The following is a 24,457-nucleotide window of genomic DNA, read 5'->3' on the forward strand; positions in this document are numbered from 1 at the left end:
CAAGTCCTTAGCAAGGCCAGTTATCCCAAGCCTGATCAGCCAGCCTCTCCTGTCTCTCTAGCCCTTGCTCTTTCCTTTGCTCAAACCCATTTTCCTTTAACTTGATGCTCTTGATTCTCTTGCTTCTGGTCTTGATCACACCCACCACCAGCCCCTTTCGTATGTAACCAGAGCAAGCTGGCTTTCTAAAATGGAAGTCTTATAACCCTACATCCTTGCTGCAAGTCTTTCGGTGACTCATCACGGCCTTTCTCCAAAATAAACGTCTGGCTGTGGTGTTCAAGGCCATTTATAACTGGCCACTGCCTTCCTCTCCTGCCCTCTGTAGCCACTTCCTGCCTAGTCCTGTTCACTCCAGCATTGCAGAGTCAAAACTTGGAATCTAGAAGCAGGCAAACAATGGAATTCATCCCCCAAGATGCATTTCTGTCTGGAATCGGCAGCCTTTGGGAAAAATAACACTGCTTTGTGAGACATCAAGTGTGATCTTGCCCTACTGCTGGTGTGGCAATAGTGTGACCCATGTCTGCTGGGCTGCTGCACCTATACAGGCATCATCTGAAAACACTGAATTCTAATAAACACACTCACATGTCCCAGGGCCTGGAATTGATCTCTGGCGCCCACAAAATAGAGCCGGTAGAGTTTTCTGGGAAGAAAGACATCCAAGTCTAGAAAATAACACCCTGAGGAATGAAGAGGCCAGTTCTTGGATTGTGTGGCCAGCAGGCGTCTGCTCTATTTCTAGGCTTTCCAGTACCTGCTGTCCTCCTTTCTCTGGTGTCTTGGCCTAGAAACCCAAAGGCTTGTGATCCAGGCACACCATTCTCTTATTTGGCTCTGAGTACTCAGGCTAGGTGCCACCTCCTCCAGGATGCCATCTGCAACCCCTAAGTGGCTGGCTATTTTGTGATAGCTTTCTTGTCCCTAACTTCCACTAGACTGTAAATTGAGGGAAAAGACTAATTTTTTGGTTTTGTTTGTTTTGGGACCACACCCAGAAATGCTCAGGGGTTACTCCTGGCTCTCCACTCAGGAATCACTTCTGGCAGGCATGGGGACTATATGGGATGCTGTGTTTAGAATTCTGTTCGGCCGTTCACAAAACATATATCCTACCCATTGTGCTATCACTTTGACCCAGAACTCTGTTAACTCACATTTATACAGGGACATACATAAGTCTTTTAGCTACTTGTTGGATGACTAAATGAATGAATGCAGGTGACATAAGAGGAAGAAATACAAATCAAAATCACCAGAACCAGGTTAAAAAATGGGGCTGAAGTGATAGCACAGTGGCCAAGGCTTTTGCCTTGCATGTTTCCAACTCGAGTTCAATCCCTGGCATCCAATATGGTCCCTGAAATCAGGAGTGATTTACACACACACACACACACACACACACACACACACACACACACACACACACACACACACAAACACACACACACGCGGAGTGATTTCTGAGCGCTGCCATCAGGAGTGGTTTTTGAGTACTGCCAGGTGTGGCCAGACATACACATACACACACCACACACACAGGAAAATGTAGAGGACAGTTCAATGTCAGCTGGAAACTGAGAAAAGCTCTAGCAATAAGGGAAATGGGGTTGGGGTGCTGGGCCCCCTGAGTTCAGCATCAGGCACACCTCCCTGAACTTGTCATTTTCTTCCACAGGCAGTGCCAGCTGTCACCCCTGTGGACGAGGAGAGTTCGGATGGGGAGCCAGACCAGGAAGCTGTGCAGAGGTAATGTGGTGTCTGGCAGCACATGTGCAGCATCCTTAGGCAGGCTTCTTGTGAATGACTGGTGAAAGGCCGTATCTGCCAAGGACATGGTGCTGTGTGGTCTCTTTGCTCGAGCCAGATGGTGTGCTTCTTTCCATGTGGAAGTCACGGAAAACTGCCCAGAAAATGTCATTCCCATAAGTACCACTGGAAGCCCCTCAGTGACAGCAATAATCCCAAGAACGTCTCCCCCTTCTTTCCTTCCTCCCTTGGGCCCCCAGTCTCCATATGATAGTGTTCATCAGGCCCCGAGCCTGTTCCTGCCTACTGAGAGCTGTTTCCTGAAAAGGAATTGGAGATTTGGGTGATAGTGATCCTAGCCAGGCTGGCCATGGACCTCTGGCACGGACGCTTCCTTTCCAGGACAAGGAGCACCTCTTGCACTGCTTGCTGTGTACTTCGTCTGCCCCCTTGTGCCAACAGAGATATTGACAGAGAATATGGGATTTGAGCCAGGGATGGATGCAAATGTTTGTGCTTGCAATGCCCTTTTTTTTTTTTTTTTGGTTTTGGTTTTGGTTTTTGGGCCATACCTGGAGGTGCTCAGGGATTACTCCTGGCTCTGCACTCAGAAATTGCTCCTGCCAGGCTTGGGGGATTGTATGGGAGCCAGAAATTGAACCCAGGTCAGCCGCAGGCAAGGCAAACTCATGACCTGCAGTACTGTTGCTCTGGCCTCTGCAGTGCCTTTGTGAGAGCTGCCCCATGTCCCAGACATGGTGGTAACCATCAGACATGCTGTGCCTTGTTTTGCCCCAGCCCCTAAGCCTTAGTCCTTGGCTCTGTGCATGGCCCCCCTGTAGGGAGTGGTCTTAACTTTTTTTTACTTTTTCTTTTTTCTGGGGAGGGTGTTTATGACCAGAATCCAGTATGTATTTTCCCAGAAATTCAGGTGTTCCTCAGGATGATATGTTTTTCCCTTGAGGGAAGTTGAAATAAAATGGTTTTCATGGGCTCTTAAGGAACCTTTGAGTGTCTTTCTCAAATGGTTATGACAATGTGAATGGGATGCCCTTGGAACAAGTCTACATAGCACTTAGTTACAGCCTGAACACCATGGAGCTGAGCTGGGCACCATAGGTGAGTGCAGAATGGTGCCCCTTAGGGACCAGCACTGTCCTACCCCCTGTAGCTTCTGCCCAAACAACTTGGGGATCACTCTTTTCTTGTGCTCTTTGTGTTACTGTTTTCATAATTTGCTGTTAATAGCATACGTCTTGCTGCCAGGACCGGCTACTAGCCTGGAGGCCTGAGTGACATGTGAGGGGAAGGCCAGCCTGCTCGAGTCCCGGTATCTTTCTTCCTCTTCCACCTGGTCTTCTGGTGTCAACTTCTTTCTTCCTGATCCCTGTACAAACTGAAAGGCTGAACACAACTCAGCAGTGGGAGAGGGAGGGAGCGCCACTTCCTAGAGGTAGTTGATCCCAGAAGTGCCACTGCAGGTGATGCTGCCCCATGGGAATGGCCTCTCACCTGGACAGGGCGTGACCGGGGGAATCTGAATCGGGCTGGTCTTCAGAGTCAAAGGCATCAGCTCTCCAGTGCTTCATTCTTTGAAACTCTTTTCTTGCCTTGCCTGCCTGCTTCTTGTTTTCCCCAAGCAATTCCAAACCATCCCCATTGGGGTTTCTTTTCTCTATACTCTGGCGAGTGTTGCTTGTGGACAGAGCATCCCCCGGTCCCACTGACTCAGTGATAGTTGCAGTGCAGGGCATGGCTTAGGACCTGCTGGTCTCTCTGAGGCAGGGGTCCTCAAACTTTTTAAACAGGGGGCCAGTTCACTGTCCCTCAGACCATTGGAGGGTCTGACTATAGTAAAACAAAACTTATGAACGAATTCCTATGCACACTGCATAGATCTTATCTTGCAATGAAGAAACAGAACAGATACAAATACAATATGTGGCCCGAGGGCCATAGTTTGAGGACCACTGCGAGGGAAGACGCTGTGGTCTCTGCCTCTCTTGCCCGGTGGTGGCTGTGGGCCCTTCCACCTCTGTCTTTGGCACTCATCTTGAAGTGTGAACTTAGAGCTTCTTTCCTCCCACTTGAATTCTGGAAATGTGGGAGGCAAAGTGGAATAAAAATTCATAGGAAACAAATTCTTTCATCAAGTAGTGAATGCTAGCACGCTACTCTCTGCCTTTTTTTCCTTCTCATCAGAGGCTTCTCTCAGACCTGATATCCGACCTTTCCTGTGGCCAACAGACACGGTTCCTCTCATCCAGGCTCTGTTTGCTGTGTGGTGCTGTCTCAGCCCGGACACTCTGGATGAACTCCTAATGCTTCTTGTCTGGACTATTCCTGTCTCTTTTTCACTATGACCTGTGCTCCTGCTTGTTGCAGGTACTTGGCAAATAGGTCCAAAAGACATACACTGGCCATGACCAGCCCTACAGCTGAGATCCCGCCGGACCTACAGCGGCAGCTGGGACAGCAGCCTTTCCGTTCCCGGGTCTGGCCCGAGCAACATCGGTGAGTAGCCGCGTGAGCTTGCAAGCTCCTCCCGGCTCGCCGGCCAGGCCCCTTTCGACTAGTCTTCCAGGCATCAGGCCCAGTCCCAAGGCCTCCACTTCCACTTCCCAAGGTTTTTGATGTGTCCTGAACTCACATCTTCTCTGCTCTTGACTCTTAGCACCACATGAGACGTGAGTTTCTCCCCTCTGCCCCCCAACCCCGGTCACTTTGCAGGTGTGCTTATGGTCTATGCATGATTCTGACGACTCTAGAGGGATGACTCATAGGTGAAGTGGCCCTTGATTGACACTGCAGGGAAGTGACGTTCTAGGTTCCTAGCCAGGTCTGTAGATTTCACCCTCAGGAACACTTCGAAGGAGCCTTTCTCCCCTAGTTGGTGTAGGACTTGGGCTGTGGGGGCAGCTACATCCTTCTGCAACTGTGTGGAGCAGAGTTCCTTCTCAACGGTGCCCTTAAGAGGTCATTCTTGCAGAACCCGATCATCTCTGTGACATGTATAGTTTTTCATTCTCTTGAATAGTCAAGAAACAGGTCAAACCTTCCAGGCCAAGGACACATCCCAAAATTGATTCCCAGAATCCAAGGGAAATGTCTCTTTGGAGAATGCACTGGTGCCCAAACGTTTTAACTTGGCCCACCCAGAAGCTCTCTCCAAGCCCAGGGGCCATCCTTGGAACACCAGCACCTGTGACCAGTGCTTACTTTATTTCTATCTTCTTTGAAGAACAGAGAAAAGCCAGTCCAATTCCAAGGAAATTGAGTTCACAGATGTGTGGTGGTTTATTTTCACATCCAGTTCCCCCGACACTTCAATACAAGATTGTGTAATGGCCAGTTACCCACTGGCTATCGGTGGAGGTAATCGGGCCAGATCAGGGAACCAAAGTGGACTTGGACATCATTCATTCCATGCTAGCACTCTGAAAGCAAAAAGATAAGCTTTGATGGTTGGCTCTGAGTGACATGGTAAAAATGGTCTGTTGCGAGTAACAGGAACACGGATTCTCAAACCCAGCTCTGGTGGCACAGCAAGCTCCTATTCTGACTAAGGAAACTGTCCCCAGGCCTGTGCCAGGGCTCTTCCTGAGAAGATGATTTCTCAGTGGCTTTGAATGCTGCACTGTTACCTGAGAGATCTACCTGGTTTGTCTCTGTTTCTGTCTTTTCTTCCTCTACAATGTAGTACTTCCCTTTGCAGTCCCTACCTGGGTCTGTTGTGACCAGAAGCCTCCTGTGTGTGCTGTTGAATCCTAAGTGTCCCCTGAGGTGTCTGATCAGAAGGTTATGAAGATCAGCATATCTGTTCCGGCCCCTCCTTGTATTGCATGGTCCTAAAGGATGAGTGCAGGCAGTGCTCTCCACCTGCCTCCAGTCATTGTCAAGACTTCAGAGCTGTCACTGTCTATCTTTCTGTGAGCACCTTGGGAGAATGGTCCCTTGGCTGCCACAGGTAAATGGTGTCAGGTGGGGCATTTGTGTTGCTCCCTTGGCCTGTTGAGGTGGTGACTATACAAATATTGAGGCCCAAAGGACAAAGGTTAGTCTTTAGGAGGAAAGAAATTGTCTGAGGCCATAAAAACGTGTAAAATGGGTGATTTGGAAAACGAATTACATTCATTTTCTGGAGATGGTTTAAGATAGTTCAAGCCTATGCTGCGTGTCTGTCTTCTCTGAGATACCATGGCTGAATTCCAGCGTGGAGACAACCTTTTTCATATCCTGGAAGTGAATGAAATGAAGTGAAAATGTCTGTGTGTTTTTAAAAATATGTTAGCAAGGAGTCCCAAGAGATAGGACGGGATAAGCTTGCTTGCCTTGCACAGGTTCCACCAGCGTTTGATCCATTGGACCATAGATGCTCCCTAGGCTCCTCCAGGAGTGATCCATGAGTCTGGAGCTAGGAGTCATCCCTGAGCACTGCTGGGTGTGTCCTCAAAATAACAACAAAAACTTGTTACCCAGAAGGAATCCAGAAGGTAGATCTCCCTTGGTGGGGAGCAGGTACTTGATTGAGGAGAGTGTAGGGGGGTCTGCATTACACGCGAGGCTCAACCAGCTCCAAATGTGATGACTTGTTAATAAACCCGATTGACGATTTCAGTGCTTGCAGACCTGAGCTGCTGCATGAGCCTGCCCCACTGAAGTCACTGTGCAGGACTGACCTGGGGGTTGGGTTGTTGACCAACTGAGCTTCTGGAAAAGTTGTGAGATTCCAGGATCCCGGTGAGAGAAGGCATCATGCAGGTTGGCAGGCTTCACTACCTAACAACCATGCTGCTTTCTGAGTGAATCAGAAATGTGTCCAGTGTTAAGAAAACCCTGAGAACATAAGAATACAATTTTTGGACAACATAGTTCTTTGCTTTAACTCACCGTCCCCTCAGGGGAGACAGATCTAGGAACAGGGCATTGCGCAGACAACCACTTATCTGCTTTTCCAGTCTCTGTTCCTGGAGTATGTCCACCTCAGCCATCTGTGTGTACCTGAGAGCCATGTGGTGTGTTCATGCTCATCCCATCAGCTTACGGCTGTGTCCAGCTTCCAGTCGTGTGGACCCATCATCCTCATGAGACCAGAGGGCCAGTAGCCCTCACTGTCTCCAGTATATCAGAATTCATTTGTCCACCCACTTCTGTGGCCTTGGGGGATGAGGGACTTGCTTCAGTTCAGAAGCAGGGAGTGGAACGGTGCCCGTCATTTCACTCATAGTCAGCATGATGTCATCTGCTCTAGATGCAATCCCTGATCTCTCTCATCTGTGGCTGGACCGTGCCTGGGCAGGCTTATCTGCTTCCCTCCACTCAGGGCATCTGGCTAACATGCTTTTTTGGCTGCATCTTGCTCAGTGTCCATTCAGGCTACACTTGGGTGAACAAGGGGAGAGTTTCACAAGTCACCTCGGGTGGCTCTTTTCCGTGGAGGTCAGACTGGGGAGTTGCCGCCCTGGGAAGGACTGTTCACAGGCCATCCCCTTCCTGGCATTGGAAAGCTGCATGCAGGGTCTCACCACCCATGTCCCTTAAGAACGTGCGTGTTCCTTCTCGGGCCAGGAGTGCCCGTTGCTCCTGACACCTGCACCCCACACTTCCTTTCATGGTCTGAGTTCCAGCCTGACTATAAATTCCCTCCTGCAACATGGAGGTCGGCTCAGAGAAAATTGGGCCTCTAGCTGTGGGTCTTAAGTGTCAAAAGGCCTGAGAGAGAGAGTAGCAGGCAGGAAAGTAAGTGCCCCAAACAGCCTGCCTGAGGCACTGTAAGAAGTTCCTCTTGGGCCTGCTAGGTTGGTAAAGCCTGGAAGTGTTGGACCTCAGCACCTCTCTGGGCTTGGCTAGTCAAACCCAGTACAGGTAAGTGGAACTAACTGGAAGACATGGCTTTAGCCCTCTAAGGAGATGCAGGCTAGGGAGTGGCTGGCCGTGGAGGTGGTGGGACTGCAGGGCTTCTCCACCCCACACAAGTCAGCCGCGCGTGTGTTCATGGGGAAGCAGCTGGCCCTGGATGAGTGCTGGCCCAATGCCCAAGGGTTGCACCTGACCAGCACTTCTGTGTGTTCAGTTCCTCCTACAAGGACTCCAACACTTTGCACCTCCCCACCGAGCGCTTCTCACCCGTGCGCCGATTCTCAGATGGGGCTGCGAGCATCCAGGCCTTCAAAGCCCACCTGGAGAAAATGGGCAACAACAGCAGCATCAAACAACTACAACAGGTAATGAAGGGCCACCCCCACACCCCCAAAGCTTCCCTGGGCGGGTGTGAAAACCAGCCGGGTGTGGGCCCTTTTAGCCTCTCGCATCTGTGCCACAGCAACTGAACAAGCTCCCATAGGTCCAGCTAGTGTATGTACTCTCCTCCTCTCCAAATCCCTCTCCTCAGCATCATGAGCCCAAAGTTCTTCTGTCTCATCATCCATCCTTCCCTAGAGAGAAGCTTCCGGGCTCGGCTGTCACAAGGAGGGTGTTGGCAAACTGGGACTTCCCATAGGACTTTCGGGGCCTGGGGGGTGCCTGCTTTGCTCAGACTTCACTGGGGCGTTCTTCGTCCGGGCATCTAGCGGGACTAGTAATTCTCTTCCATGTGGTGTGGACTGTGCCCATGGCTGTCATTATGGTCCCAGCCTCTGCAGATAGGCCGGGCTTGAGCATAACAATCATTCAGACAGAGCAGTGAGACACTGGCCCTGTCCTGATGGGTGAGCTGCTCATTGGGATGCTGACCTCTGAGGCTCTTCCATCCCCCCACAGGAGTGTGAGCAGCTGCAGAAGATGTACGGGGGGCAGATGGACGAGCGGACCCGAGAGCAGACCCAGCAACAGCATCTGCTGTACCAGCAGGAGCAGCACCACCAGAGTCTCCAGCAGCAGATTCAGGTAGGCCCAAGCCCCGTCCCCCACTTTCCCCCAGCTGGTTTCCAGTCACTTTGCCGGCCCACGGACCAGGGCTTTGGGTGCTGCTCCAGTGCTCATGTTGGTGGGTATGAGGCAAGGTTTTGGCCCAGCAAGTCCCTCAGCAGTAGCCACAGCCGGTTCTCTCCCTCTCCTCCCTTAAAGCTCACCATGATTTCCCCCCTTTCAGGATTCTATCTGCCCTCCTCAGCCTTCTCCACCTCTCCAGGCTTCAGGTGAAAATCAGCCGGCCCTGCTCACTCACCAGCTCCAGAGGTAACGGCTTACCTGGTCGGTCCACACCCGGGGCTTTGTGACTGGCTCTGACTCTCTCTCACATCCTGGAAGAATTGAGTCGATGAGCAGGGAATTCGCTTTCCTGTTTCAACGGCTCAGCTCAAACCCTGACCTTCAGGCCTCTCGCATTTACTCAGCCTGGCAGATGTCTCCGGGCAGGCTCAGGGCCTGTGACACCTGCCTGTTGGGGAGTATGGCCATGTTGATAGCTTTCACCTACACAGCAGTGGAGGGCACTGTAGGTTTTTCTAGCCTGCATTTGATCAGATTAAAACTATCAAGTCCCTTCTCGAGTATGGATGGCTAAAACTCACTCCCCTCGTCAAACTGTCGCCTTGGAAATTGATGCCTTTATCTTGGTGGTATTGTTTTCCAGGTTACGGATTCAGCCTTCCAGCCCGCCCCCCAATCACCCTAGCAACCATCTCTTCCGGCAACCCAATAACAGCCCTCCCCCCATGAGTGGCACCCTGATCCCACCTCATGGTGAGTAGGGAGGGGCCCCTGTTAAGCCTGGGAGGCCACACGGCAAAGTGAGCTTAGTCATGGATGGGTTGGATGGGTTGGAGAGACTGAATAACCAAATATTTGCGTCTCGGTGCCAGTCCTGGCTCTTGGGCTTCAGATTCTGGAAAGCCCTGGGAGAATTATCGAACCACTGTGAACTTCCGCTTTCTCAGTGAAAAACAGGGATACTAGGATTATTTTATGCATAAGTATATTTAACACCCTTGGAGCAATCTTAGGCACAAAACAGTACTCAGTAAAGGTTTGCGTTTTATTTATTTATTTTTTTTTCCCACACTCAGTATTAGGTGAGTGCTTAGGGGTTACTCCCGACTCTCTGCTCAGGGGTCATTCTTGGCAGGCTCAGGCTCGAGGGACTATACTGGATGCTGAACCCAGGTCGGCCATGTGCAAGGCAAACACCCTATATGCTGTGCTATTTCTCCAGCCCCCACGTTCGCATTTCTTAATATTTCAAATGACCCCCATGGGTCCTACAAAGCATATGGGTACCTCCTCTCTTTGTAGGAGGAGGAGGAGTGTACCCCAATCTCTAGGCTACAGAGACCAGTGCTCAGATACTTTGTATTTGGTAACTAGGCAGCCTGGAAGGGTCCGACCTGTTCTGTAGTGGTGCCCCAGGCTGGTGGCCATACCAGGGGAGGTAGAGGGACAGACGTTGATCACTGTCCACCTCTGGGCCTGGGGGGAATCACTGGCTGCTTAAGGGATAACCGACTCTCTGCCACCTCGGGGCGTCAGCATTGAGTCTGTGTTGTATGGAAGCTGCCCGGTCACCTGGATCACTCAGGCGCTGCCCCCGATGACCTCGGGTCTGAGCATCCTTGTGCGGAGCCACCAGGCCTTGGGTCACACACAGTCTCTCTCCTCCCCCACGGCAGGTCCCACCGCCTCCTCACAGTACCCAGGTCTCTCCTCCCGCTTCCAGCAGCAGCCAGACACCGGCTCCCCACCTCCAGGTGTGGCGCTCACCTGCTTGGGCCCGCAGCAGCAGGTGACCATCCAGGTGCAGGAGCCCGTGGACATGCTCAGCAGTCTGCCAGGCAGCGGAGCAGGTGCTGCCAGGCGGGGCCTGTCCATCAGCCCTGCTACCAGCCAGATGGCAGGGCCGCACCGGAGCAGCCTGATGGCCTCCTTCAGCTATGGCCACCGGCCCCTGTCCAAGCAGCTGAGCGCCGACAGCGCCGATGCCCACAGGTGAGTCTGCCAGAGCTGGGCTCACTGGAGCCCCTCAGCATGGCATGTGGGGTGCAGGAGGGATGTCTCCCTGAGCTGGGCTTGTTTCACCCTCTTCAAAAGGAGGTGGTTTGGGGGAATCTGAGACTGGTGCTCAGGAAAAAGCCCCATCTCCTTTCCTGTCCACACAGCTTCGGGTGTTCCCATCCGCTGGCCAGTCCTTGAAGTATCCTCCCCGCCCCCCCCCAACTCTCTAGCCTGCATAGTTGCTTAGTCAGGATATCAGGGCTTCTGGAGCGCCAGCTCTGCTCCTCACCTGGGCTCTTGAATCCCCTGGAAGTTTCTGGATAAGCTAATGAGATGAGCAGGGCTCATGCCCGCATTGCCCTCTTCCTGCCGCCTCTCAGGGGGGCCCCTCCTGAAGGGAGAGGCTGCGCCCGGGAGCCCCACGGGTATGTTTGCACATGTGCCCAGAACTCACTCCCTTTTGTGTCTGCAGCTTGAACGGGCATCGGTTCTCCCCTGCTAACTACGACCAGGCGCAGTTACACCCCCATCTGTTTTTGGACCAGCCCCGGGGTTCCCCCAGCAGCTGCAGTCCTTCAACAGGAACGGGGTTCCCTCCGGCCCAAGCCCTGACAGTCCCTCCGCTTGACCAATTCCCCACCTTCCCCTCCAGTACGCACCAGCAGCCACCACTCTATACCACGTCAGCACTACAGCAAGCCCTGCTGTCCCCCACGCCGTCCGACTACAGCAGACACCAGCAGATCCCCCCCATCCTTCAAGGACTGCTCTCCCCCCGGCACTCGCTCACTGGCCACTCGGACATCCGCCTGCCTCCTTCAGAATTTGCCCCGCTCCTGAAACGACAGCAGCAGCAGCAGCAGCAGCAACAGCAACAGCAACAGCAGCAGCAGCACCAAGAATACCAGGACTTGTTCCGGCACATGAACCAGGGGGATGCGGGGAGTCTAGCTTCCAGCCTTGGGGGACAGACACTGGCAGAGCGCCAGGCTCTGTCATACCAGAACGCTGACTCGTACCACCACCACCACCACCATCACCACCACCACCACCACACCAGCCCCCAGCACCTTCTTCACATCCGGGCACAGGAATGTCTGTCCCAGGTGCCCTCGCCGCCCGTCCTCCTGCCCTCTGAGAGCATGGAGGAGGAGTGTTCCTGCCAGGGCGCCCAGGATGCCTTTCCTGAGCGGAAGAGCCCCAGCTCGCTGGCCAAGGGTGGCCACCACAGCCCCCTGCTCTTGAGCACAGGCGGACCCGGGGACCCCGAGTCTTTGCTGGGAACTGTGAATCATGCCCAGGAAGTGGGCATCCATCTTTACCGGCACCAGCCAGCTGCTGCCTTCAGTAGAAATAAGGTGTCCAGCCGAGGTAAGAGCCCCTGCAAAGTGCACGTACTGGGTCCGGCCGCCCTCATTCAGTGAACTTGGTCGTTGATCTGTTTTGCAGCTAGCACTCTGGGTTTCCTTTATAAAAGGAAAATAAAGCCCCAGAATACCCTTAAGACCATTCGAGCAAGAAGCACTTAGAAAGTGGAGGGTTGGTGGACCAAGGGTCTGTTTTTCAAATAAAGATAGTGATTGAAAACGAATGCTTAGTGCAGTCAACGAGAGCCATGATTTTCTCCGAACCCCTCCTTTCTAGACTGTCACTGAAGCTGCTAACTCTGCTCTCCAGTAGAAAATCAGTCACCTGCGCTGAGGATATAGGACTTAGGGGAGCCGTGGCAGGCCCAGCCTCCAGCCTCCAGCCTCCCCATCCTGGCACTGCTGCCGCCTCCCAGTCATCACAGACTTGCCATGGCCACTCCTTTAGAGAGTACCTGCTGGGATTTAGACACTTGGGCCTCTGTCTGTGTGTGTGTGTGTGTGTGTGTGTGTGTGTGTGTGTGTGTGTGTGTGTGTGTGTGTGTGTGGAGAGAGAGAGAAAGAGAGAGCGAGCTCAGGGTGCTTGTTAGTCTGAATTCACGTGTGTGTGTGTGTGTGTGTGGGAGAGAGAGAGAGAGAGAGAGAGAGAGAGAGAGAGAGAGAGAGAGAGAGAGAGAGAGAGCGCTCAGGGTGCTTGCTAGTCTGAATTCACATTACCATGCTTGTGAGTCACTCATTTTGCTCCCTTCATTGGTCACAGCCTCAGCAGAGCCCCGAGTCATTTCCTTTTGCGTCACTTTGGTAATTGCCACTGACCACCTTGTCACTCTGAAGATGATGGTGACCATCACTGAATTGCGCTCAGACAAAATGTCTTTCAGTTACCATCATAGCATTCACCCTATACAAAGTCTGGACCAGTACTCCATCATCATTGTCATCCACCATCAATTGTGAAAATGAACTTACCCATGGAACAGGCAACCTAGAAACTTCCTGTACTTTTCCCGTTTTTGTATTCTTGGAGCCACCTGCATTTTCTCTATGTTGCTTGCATTTAACCTCCAGAACACAGGGTGGGGTGGTGCTTAGGGCCCAGATCCAGACAAATGGAAAACTTAGCCAGTGATCAACACATGTAATGAGGACTTGGTGGTTTCAGATGTGCTCAGGGGACACACGATGGGTTTCAGAACCCTCCTGCGGAATGACAAGCCAGTCTAGCAGGATTCAGACTGAGAGAACAAAAATGACAGAAATACAGCCTATCTTTAGACAAGAGAGTTAGATTTTTTTGTTGTTTCATTTTGTTTTTGTTTTTGGACCCCATTCAGCAGTGCTTAGAGGTTATCCTTGTTTTGTGCTCAGAAATCACTACTGGCAGGCTCAGGGGACCATATGGCATGCTGGGGATCAAACCTGGGTCAGCTACATCCAAGGCAAATACCTTTCATTCTGTGCTGTCGCTCCACCCACAAGAAAGTCAGATTTTTCTAGGCTTATTTTAGGAAGCAGGACCAAGATCAAGAGGGAAGAGATGGCAAGCTTATTTATTTTTGGTTTGGGACCACATACAGTGGTGCTCAGGGTTTACTCCTGGTCTATGCTCAGGGATCATTCATGGCGGGGTTTAGGGGACCAAAGGAGTGCCAGGGATCAAACTCAGGTACACCGCATGCAAAATAAGTGCCCTGCCCGCTGTACCATCTCTCTGTACCATCCCTGGTAATGGCAGAGTCTTCTCCCTGTAGGGCCCCTAGCACCTAACACAGAGCTTTGTGAGAACTTTCCAGCTTGTCTCGGCAGTGTGGCATCTCCCTGTCCCAGAGAACTTCTGCAGAGGCAGCTGTGGGTATGAAAGGAGGGTGGCTCTATCTCTGCATTCCTGCTGGAGTTCAGTGCCATACCCCACGGCTGTCTATATACAGAGTATGTCTCTCCACAGCCCTACAACATGTCTCTAAGGTGCCTGCTGAACATCTTGCTGGTACAATCCAAGACAGCAGAGCTGGGAAGACAGGTCCCTTTGTCAGTAATGAATCCATGAATCCCCTTGAAGTGGTTTTCTTCAAAGCAGTTCTCTGGCTAACCTTTCCATCCTGGGTCACACCTGTATCCAGAGGGTTTGGGCTGGCCAGGGCCTGAGCTGTCAGAGGAAGGCCCTGGGTGGGCTGGCTGCCTGGCGAGTCTCTGGAGGGAGACTGAGGTTCCCCTCAGTAGCAGCTTGTGGATAGGTCTCAGTGGATGAAGAAATTTTGCCCTTTGGCTTCAGGGGAGCAGGAAGAACCAGGGTTGAGAGCTGTCTCAGAGAGATGTAGCTGGTGGGTCAGTGAGAAGACTGGATTAATGGAAGCCAAAGCAGGGTTTCCTCATCCAAAAAGTTAACCAGAAGCAACTGCAGTGCCATGAGCATCCCTGGGCATCCCTCCATGCCAGGCCCTTACTGAAGGTTGATTCTCTGCTGATCTCTGCCCAGACCCCATAGTGCAGACTTGCCGGGTGGAGTGGGGGGCAGAGCAGGGTGGGGGTACAGAGCTTTCACTGCTTCTCTCAGCTAAGCTGCTTCCCAGCTCCCCCCACACCTCCATGTTCTTTCCACATTGCTCTTCTGGTTTCTGGAAAACATCGAGCTGACCAAGAACCTGGAAATCTCCAGCTCTGTCTGCTTCTGTTGTCAGCTTCCCCTCACCAGTGGAGTGAGTCTTTCTGGGACCACAGTCCTAGCCCCTCACTTGATTCTTCCCTCTCTCAGCACAGTGTACCTCAAACCCCTCACTTGGCCACAGCTGTGCCTTCTTCCATCTAGATACTACTCTCCCATCTTCCTGATACCCATCCTGTTTTTGTGACTTTGTGATATTTGTATAACACATGCACCTCGTGTTATCCTTAGCAAATGAAGCCTAGTTGATCTCTGCAGGAACCTAAGAATCCAGGGCAGCAGGATAGGACAGTAGAGAAGTGAACAGCCTGGCTGAAGGAAGCCACAGATTTGGGTTCAGATCCTGTAGGGAGGGCCTGAGCAATAGCACAGTGGGGAGGGCTTTTGCCTTGCATGTGTCTGGCCCACTTTCCATCCCCAGCATCCCATCCCATATGGTCCTCCAAGCCGCCAGGAATAATTTCTGAGCTCCACTGTGTGTGACCCAAAAACCAACCAACCAACTAGCCAAATAAATAAATATATAAATAAATAAATAAAATCCAGATCCTGTCGTTTGGAAGGTTCCCTCCCAGCAGGATGTCCTATAAACAATGGGACCCCGTGTCCTTTCTTCATCTGTATAACAGCAGGCGGGATGTGGGATTTACAGGGAGAAGCAGCGGGACTTGTGTGTGCTGCATGTCTACCCCCATGGGGGTCTTAGTTCTGCCGTTTGTTCTTTTGACCCCACCCCCTACCCAGACCATGTGCCTTGGTAGAAACCAATGTCATGTTCACGATTCTGTTCTTCAGACACTAGGGATCCTGGTTCTACATTGCCAGAAAGTTTCCAAAGAGCCTGTTGCTGCTTACCTCCAACTGTTGATGGGAAGATGGAGGGAGCTGCCTCGTTTGTGTCTTTGAATGGGGAGGGAGGCTGCTGTTTGCTCCAGTGAAACCTCCAGTTGGGTGTCTCGAAACTCACTGTGTAATCTGCCCATGCTAGAGCCAGTCCTGAGTGGTGTCTAGGACTGAAAGGCTGCCCCGGACGGCCCCACGAAATACACATCCACATCCACCACCCCCCCAAACACACCCCTCACACAGCTTTGGCATCAGCCGCTCAGGACGGCCCCATGGGACACACACACACACACCCCTCACACAGTTTTGACATCAGACACACACACACACTCACACACACACACACACACACACACACACACACACACACACACACACACACAGAGCTTTGGTATCAGCCGCTGTGTAGCAGGGCTGAAGGGAGGACAGATGGCAATCTCAAAGTCTAATAGGCTAGGAGGACCAGAGAACTGAATGTCATGGAGACCCTCTTTACCCCCACCCCACTGCCCTGTGCTATCAGGTGGCTTCCTGTCTGCTCCCTCTCTGCCCCCAGAGGGAGAGTTGAGCTTGTAGCATTCATCTTCTTCCTGTAGCATTCACCACACACAAGCTGGTTTTTATTGTGACTTTGCCAGTCAGTTCCTCTGTGGAACCAGCGTGCACAGTGAGATGAGCTCCCGAGAAAACCACTTCCTGAAACTCCTTTATCCACTCCAGGCCTTGCAGAGGAAAGGGATGAAGGGGATCAGGCTGGAATGGCCCTCTTCCAGCCCTTCCTGAGCTCTCTGTCTCTGGACACAGGCTGTCCTACTCATTTTCTCTTCCTAGCCGGTCAATGAGGAAGGACGGGTCAACATTGGCAGGTCAATAGAGTTGTGCAAGTCAGTTCCCGCGCAGGTGGGCAGTTGCATTGTATTTGTGTACCCCTGTTCTCTCACTCCTCACTCTTGGTCAACACCGGAAAGCCACCCCCCCAGCACCTCTTTCCCCATTATTTATATGGCCTTTTGTGAGCAGGACGATTTCTCCAGCTGCTGAATTGGCGTAAAAGGTACCAAAGATGTTTCACAGCCCAGGTCAAGCAGCTTCTCTCCTTACATTCATGGATCTCCCAAACTGGTGGGTCAGATTTCTATAGAGTGGCAGGGCCAGAAAGAGTGCAGCAGGGAGGATGCTTGCCCTGCATGCAGCCAACTGAATTTGATCCCCAGCACCACATGTGGTCCTCTACCCTGCCAGAATTGGGTTCTGAGTGCAGAACCAAGAGGAAACCTTGAGTACAGCTAGATTTTGGCCCCATTGCTAAAGCAAACAAGAACAAAACCAAAATAAAACAGTGTCTCGAAGACTCCCTGGATTCAGGAGTTCTTGCTCTTCTTTCCAGTGTCATATGAGCTATTAAGTTAGAACGAGCCCCTCATTTTTCAGATAGAGAAACTGAGGCTAGGAAAGGCTTTACAACGTACCCCAGTCCATACTCTCTATTATTGGAGCCTACTACAGATTTTATGTCCCTTATTTCTCTTTCACCCTCTTTTTTCCCTTCTTCCATTCTTCCCTCCATTCCTTCCTTCTGTCTTATCTTCTTCCTTCCCCCTTCCCTCCCTCCCTTCTTCCCTCTTTCATTCCTTCTTCTGTCCCTCCCTCCCTCCCCTCTCCCTTCCCTCCTTTTTTTCCTTTCTTTCATTTTTCTTTCCCTCCCTCCTATCCCCTTTGCCTCTCCTGAATGCCCTCCAAGCATGTGCACCATGCCAAGGAGATTTGCCTTTCTGGGTCTTTGACCAAGGGTGTGGAACTCAGCCCCCTTTCCTGCTTTTCCCTCAGGTTTTAAGCTCAAATTTGTTCACTAAAGATGAATTGTCTCCCTAATTCTGGAAGTCATGTTCTTTGTCACAATTGGTACAGGGATTAAGACTCTTGTCTCGAAATGCAGCCAATACCAGTTTCTTTGCCGGCACCACCAGGGGTTGTGAGCGTAGCAGCAGTAGCTGAGCATGTGAGTGATCTCTGTTCAGACCCTGACACTGCATTTGCCCCCTGGCGTACCACTGGGCGTGATCCCCGAGTGCCAACAGGTGTTATTTTTAAACACTGAGCCAGGGGTAGCCCCTGAGTACTGCTGGGTTTAACCCCTCAAGGAAAAATTATTTCCTTCTTTGTTTCTGCCACCTGGTCCAGTGTGCCTGAATCTGCTGAGAAACCATCTTTGAGGTGGCAATCAGAACCCCAGTCTCCTACCAGGCTCACCCAGAGCTGAGTTCTGGAGTACAGATAAGGACACTCCCACAAGGTGGAAACTCACCTAGCACACACCCCCTCAGGAACTTGGGGGGGAGGTCTGGAGCTCAGGGTTCAGGGGACACAACGAAGCATGCTATCCAGGAAGCCTGCAGCATCAGCAAGCAGGGCTATACTGGGCTTTGGAGTACCTTTTGAGGTCTTTTGGTACCAGCTCTAAGGTAGGTCAGGGGGACAGGACCCAGGCGACTTTCCCCAGGGCCATGCTAAGAGGGGGCTATGCTTTGGAGGGGCAGATTGGGAATAGGAATCAATTCAAAATCAAAAGCAGGGAAAAGGGGGCTGGGGAGGTAGCCTAGAGGTTAGAACAATGCCTGGCACGTGCTTCCATCCCTGGCATCCTATGACCCTAGTGACCTCGACACTACAGCTCCTCAGCAGCCATGCTCTCACCTGTTGGCCTGAGTGAGAATCATGGGAGTGACCCACAGGTTCCCCTGAGGGAAAGGAAAATATTCATCCACCCTCAGCCCCACGTTGAGGTTTGTGGGGTGGGTGGGAGAGAAAGTGTCTGATAATGAGCCTATAAGGTGAAGGGTGGCACCTATACACACACTCCAGTACCACAGGACAACAGCATGAAAAGAAACCTTAAAGAGAAACCTTTAAGCAGAAATGCCCCCTGCATGTCTTCAAGGGGAGCCAGGAGAAGTGCCAAGAGTACGGAGTCCAGTTGGAAAACCCAGAGAACAAGTCCCCAAAAGAGAGCATGGTTGGTATATGTGACCTGAGAGTGGAGACATCTGGACAAAACACTTATTAGAAGTGGCTGCTTGGGGGGGCCAGAGAGATAGCATGGAGGTAAAGCATTTGCCTTTCTTGCAGAAGGTTGGTGGTTTGAATCCCGGCATCCCATATGGTCCCCTGAGCCTGCCAGGAGCAACTTCTGAGCATAGAGCCAGGAGTAGCCCCTGAGTGCTGCCGGATGTGACCCTCCCACCCTCCACCCCCCAAAAAAAGAAGTGGTTGCTTGGGTGGCTTTTAGCACAGTGCCTGCATGGACCTGCTTCCCGGCAGCTGCTTCCTCAGACAGCAGGGCCTGTTGGCTGCTGTTCCCTTTCTGTACTTTCTGCTTGTGGAACTCAGGAAAAAGTTTTGGCCTCCTCCATCTCTGGAACAAGGGAAGCCCTGCCTGTTTCTTCCATCATTTTAGTTCCTCTTCCTCCCTGTCTTAATCTCAGCCCCTGAGCCAGCCCCACTTTGGTCCTCATAAAAGATTGAACACAGTCTTGGACCCCTTCCTCTGTTTTAACATGGATGTGAGAATGGTAGTCCTAGCACTACGGCTTTGGTTCCTAGTAAACAACTGGGAAAACTTGATCTCACCAAGGTACAACTCATCAGGAAGTAAGTGCCAGGGCCTCCCACATACATGGATAATGGTCTGTTTGATGGCTCTATCCCTGGCCTCAAGGCTCAAACTCAGAACATCAAATGTGTTATTAGGACGATACTACAGTTTAGAAGTAACCATCCTTGGTCAAAAGGAAATTCACTTTCCTCCTCAAAGCTCAGGCTAGAACTCTGATAGGATATTAATTTATATCTGGGACCAGGGGACACATTCAGAGATGTTTAGGGACCCAGAGATGGAACCTGGGGCTCTTGTTTGCAAAAGTTGTGGTCCTTTGAACCATTTCCCCATCCCAAATCTAGAGAATTATTTTCATTCTATTTATTGTGAAACTGGGTATCAGACTCAGTTCTCAGGTATGCTAGACCTGTACTTTGCTACTGAGCCATATACCCATTCCCTAACCCATACTAAGCGATTTTGAATCTCAGGTAAAGGTCAATATTGAATTCTGGGCATTAGTGTTCTGGGGTAGAGAAGCACTCGGCTATGCATATGCCACAATTCTGATCCTCGTAGAACTCATGGAAAGCGAGCAGTTGAGACATCTGAACTCAGTTGGTGCCAAGGATAAAATCAGAGCAATCAGCCCATTGAAGTCTCCTGAGCTGGAATCACTGACGTCTGGTTCCAGTCCAGCCCATTTAACTCACACTTCCTGTCTACCTCCAGTGTTAGTACATTTACGAAACCTCCCCATCCAAGTGAAAATGGAGTTCTTCTCATGTCAGATGTCAGGTGACTTTACTGGGCTGGGCTCAGGGAACCATAGATAGTGACTAGGGATCAAATCTGGGCCAGCCATGTGCCAGACAAGGCCTAACCTGCTGTACTCTCTCCATCCCTCTAAAGCAGTGATCCTCAAACTTTTTAAACAAGGGGCCAGTTCACTGTTCTCAGACCATTGGAGGACCGGATTATAGTAAAAACAAAAATCATGAACAAATTCCTATGCACACTGTATATAGCTTATTTTGAAGTGAAGAAACAAAACGGGAACAAATACAATTTGTGGGGCCCGGAGAGATAGCACAGGACCAAAGGTGGTTGGTTCGAATCCCGGTGTCCCATATGGTCCCCCGTGCCTGCCAGGAGCTATTTCTGAGCAGACAGCCAGGAGTCACCCCTGAGCACCGCCGGGTGTGGCCCAAAAAACAAAAAAACAAAAAACAAACAAAAAACCAACCCAAATACAATTTGTGGCCCGTAGGCTGTAGTTTGAAGACCACTGCAAAGGATGAATCTGGAAGGGCAGCAGTGGCAGAATGATGGGAGCTTTGACACGAAAGAGGTCTGAGGTTCAGAGGAAAGCATCTGGTAGACCCAGCTTCCCCCAGGTTGATTGATTGTTGTTGTTGTTTTTTTATTTGCATACCTGTGGTACACAGGGCTTAATCCTGGCTCTGCATTCAGAGATCTCTCCTGTTGGGCTCTGGGAACCAAACTGGACTGTGGTTCTAAATCAGGGGTCTCAAACTCAATTTACCTGGGGGCCACAGGAGGCAAAGTCAGGGTGAGGTAGGGCCGCATAAGGGATTTCGCTTACTGAATATTCGCAATAAAAAATCGCATTAGTAAGAAAAAAATCGCAAAAAATCGCATTAAACATTTGCATACCCCGAACGGAACTGCTCGGGGTATGTGAATGTTTAATGCGATTTTTTTCTTACTAATGTGATTTTTATTGCGATTATTCTGTAAGCGAACAATTGCGAATACTGCGATATTTGAAGGCCGGCCGAGGGCCACAAAATGTTGTACAGAGGGCTGCAAACGGCCCGAGGGCCACGAGTTTGAGACCCCTGTTCTAAATCATCATACTGTTTCCTTTGTTTTGTTCTCTCCTTTGGGCCTCACCTCACAGCAGGTTGATTCTTTAGGCTTCAAGGCAATGGGATCCAGGAGTAAGGAATCAGTAAGGCTCTTTTGAGACAACAGCCAGATGATTTAGAAAAGGGGGTTGTGGGGGACGCTGCTACATTGGGATGTTGGAACTGCCCATGTGCAGCATCGGTTCTGCAGAGGGTGATGGTGGAGCTGGCGACTGGTGAGCCTGCCAGTCATGGTTCACATGTACAGCTAGAAAAGCCGCAACTGCCCTGATAAGTGGGAGGAGAGAGAGTAGGAGCAGGTAACAGCAGCTGGAGAGAAGGAAGATGGGGTCAGGGCAGGGCATGGCACAGGAGCTGAGGGAGTGTGTGCCTGAAATTCCATGAGGTTGTGCAAACACTGCCCACTGGATCTGGAGTTCAGCGAAGGCAGTTTCCAGGGGTTCCTGCCATGCTCCTGGGCCAGCATTTCCCCACGGGCCCCTGCCACATTACACAGTTGACCCATCGGCTCTTTCCCCAGAGTCCATCCTGGGGGACTGCATGGAGAGAAGAGCCCCGGGCCAAGCCATGGAGCTGCCAGAGCCTGACCGGCCGGGCTACCCCAGCGAGTCGCACCGGCCCCGAGCACTGCAGAGACACCACACGATCCAGAGCAGCGACGACGCCTATGTACGTCCTGTCAGGGCCCGCAGTGCCTTCACGCGGGTGCAACCGTGTGCTCTGTTCTCCTACCCCAGCCCTGCCCAGCTGAGAATTGGGGTGTCCTGGGTGGGTGTGGCAGTGAGGCCCCTGACAGATCAGTACCCTGTCTTTCTACAGAGCAACCCTTCTCAGCAGTGCCCCACTCTACACTGTAGCCCCACTAGGGTTCGTTTTCAACGTTGTCTCAAACAGGACTCTGTCTCTGCCAATGAGCACTGAGACTTGTTGGCATCCCTGGAACTTGGGAAAAGGGGTCCCTTGGTTTCCCCGAGATGATGCAGAAGCCACAGTTAAAAGGGGTTCCACCGTAAGCGAACCACACACCCTGGGGGTTCCCTGGTGCTGAGAGTGTGGCTGTGTAGGGTGTCTGGGTGCCTAGTTGTCCCTGATCTGCACTTGCAGATCACTTGCAGGGGGGGACCCCCCCCTCACTCTCCCTCCATGTCCTGTGCAGGTGCAGCTGGAGACGCTGTCGGGAATGAGCCTTGTAGCAGGGAAGGCACTGAGCTCAGCCCGCATGGCGGATGCGGTCCTCAGCCAGTCCTCACTGATGGGGAGCCAGCAGTTCCAGGATGGGGACAGTGCGGGTGAGGGACCCTCTTCTCCAGACATTGTTCCCCCTTTTATCTGGAGAGCTGATGGGGAGGCCAGGGTTGGTGGTGTGAGGCACTTTCCCCAGTGAGGGGCCAGCCCAGGCATCAGGGTGAGAGCCCCTAACAGACCCCCTCCAGGGCTTGGTCTGGTCCTGATAAGACACCATCGCTAGCGGGGTACAGGTGTCAGTAGCTGGTTCCGGAGGAGACTAGTGGACGTCCCACTATGAAAGAGGGCCAGGCTTTTCCAGGGAGCCCCACTCTGGGGTGTCTTCACTGGGGAAGACAATAAAGGAAATGGGGATATGGACTCCAGGAGAAGAATGGGGTACTGGCCCCTGCCTGAGCCATGGAGCAGATGGGGCCTGGCATGGTGCGGGTTTGGACACAGGCCTCTCCTGCCTTGGCCCACCTGACGGCCTCACACCACTATCTTGCCCCTGTAGAATATGGGGAGCACCGTGGAGGCCCGGAGGCCCTGGACCTGCCCGAGGACAGCCAGCACCTAAATCCCGCCTGCTACCCTTCCACGTGCCTCACAGGCATCCTGCTCAGCTATAAGCACCCCGAGGTCTCCTTCAGCATGGAGCAGGCTGGCGTCTAGCAAGAACCAGAGTGAGTGACCCCAGTCAGTTAGCGACTACCACTAGCACCAATTTCAGGCTGCTTCCCCGCAGGGTCCCCCAGGTATCCCCACTCTGTCGTGCAGCTACTTGGGGGTACAAGGAAGAAGCATCACGAAGCCAGGCTGGCTCTTGGCTGCATTGTGGGTGCCCGACTTGGTCTGAGAACTGGCGGTGGCATGCGTGGAAGTCAGTAAGCTTTGAGAACAGGGCACTGAACAGGGTGATTGAGGGGGGTCATTCTGCATCTAGCCAGAGAACCCCAGGCAGTTCTTTCTCTGTGCAGTTGAAGAATATCCCAGCCGGAAAATAGGTGAGTGGCTTGGCAGAGGCTCTAACCACACAGAATGGGCAGTAGCATCTGTGGAAACCACAGTGAGGTCCTGAGAGCCTTAACCTCCCTGGTGACCCATGTTCCAGCCTCAGTGTGAGAAACCTGGTGGGGCTGGAGCGATAACACAGCGGGAAGGTGTTTGCCTTGCATGTGGCTGATCCAGGACAGACCCGGGATCAATCTCCGGTGTCCCATATGGTCCCCTAAGCAGGAGTGATATCTGAGCACATAGCCAGGAGTAACCCCTGAGCAGTCACTGGGTGTGTCCCCAAAACCAAATAAACAAAAAAAGCCCCTGAGATGGTCCTGAGTGATAGGACAGTGTGGAGGGCACTTGCCTTGCATGCAGCCAACCCCAGCATTGCCTATGTCTCCAGAGCCCAGCCAGCAGTAATCCTTGAGCAATACTGGGGTTATAAACAAAACCAGTTTTTTTTTTTATTTCCTAATTTTGGGGGGTGGGTTTTTGGTGCTCAGGAGTTACTCCTGGCTCTGTGCTCAGAAATCGCTCCTGTCAGGCACGGGGGACCATATAGGATGTCGTGACTTGAACCACTATCCATCCTGGATCAGCTGCATGCAAGGCAAATGTCCTACTGCTGTGCTATCACTCCACCCCAGTTTTTTCTTAAATAAAATAAAATGCCCAAGGGTGTCTAACCCCACTGCTTTAAAGAAAAGGTTCTAAAGGGAAAGAGGAGTATCTCCCTGTCTGTTCATCCATCCATCAGGTAAACTCTCCCCTCTGTTCTGCTGCAGGTGTGTGTACAGCTCGGAACAGAAGGGTCGACTGGAAACAAACAGTATCTAGCCGCGTTGCGCCAAAATGCCACCAAGTTTCTCTCTACCCATAGGCCTCCTCCTTCACCGCCGGCTCCTTGTGTTCTGTTCTTTAGGGTTTCGAGGGGGATTTTGCCCAGGAAATAAACAGCAAATCCACTCTGGCCACCTTCTGTGAACAACTGGCGGATTTGAATTGCTGGATTGCTTTGGGTTTGGGGATTTTGGGGGTGGGCAGGGGGAATATTTCTTTTGGAGGTGATATACCTCTTGTTTCCCTTCCCCAGTTCCTTTCCCTTTTTGGAGACAGCACAGCAAAGCAGTTAGCACCCAGAAGCAGAAGCACCCCTCTTCCTGAACCCCACATGAAGATCAGGCCCGTC

General features: G+C 51.8%; 1 protein-coding gene across 1 annotated transcript in view; it reads left to right on the plus strand.

The window, feature by feature from the left end:
* Positions 1-24,240, plus strand: part of SIK3 (SIK family kinase 3) — a 199,731-nt gene extending 175,491 nt beyond the window's left edge. The window contains exons 14-25 of the mRNA XM_049778200.1: positions 1,682-1,752; positions 4,138-4,266; positions 7,826-7,976; positions 8,512-8,637; positions 8,843-8,928; positions 9,326-9,435; positions 10,359-10,674; positions 11,153-12,051; positions 21,563-21,711; positions 22,199-22,331; positions 22,784-22,952; positions 24,054-24,240. Coding sequence (XP_049634157.1) covers positions 1,682-1,752; positions 4,138-4,266; positions 7,826-7,976; positions 8,512-8,637; positions 8,843-8,928; positions 9,326-9,435; positions 10,359-10,674; positions 11,153-12,051; positions 21,563-21,711; positions 22,199-22,331; positions 22,784-22,941 — 2,328 coding nt within the window. The 3' untranslated portion in view covers positions 22,942-22,952; positions 24,054-24,240. The remainder of the gene's footprint in view (positions 1-1,681; positions 1,753-4,137; positions 4,267-7,825; positions 7,977-8,511; positions 8,638-8,842; positions 8,929-9,325; positions 9,436-10,358; positions 10,675-11,152; positions 12,052-21,562; positions 21,712-22,198; positions 22,332-22,783; positions 22,953-24,053) is intronic.
* The last annotated feature ends 217 nt before the right edge of the window (positions 24,241-24,457 follow it).

This window comes from Suncus etruscus, chromosome 8, assembly GCF_024139225.1.
Source record: "Suncus etruscus isolate mSunEtr1 chromosome 8, mSunEtr1.pri.cur, whole genome shotgun sequence".
NCBI classification, from domain to species: Eukaryota; Metazoa; Chordata; class Mammalia; order Eulipotyphla; family Soricidae; genus Suncus; species Suncus etruscus.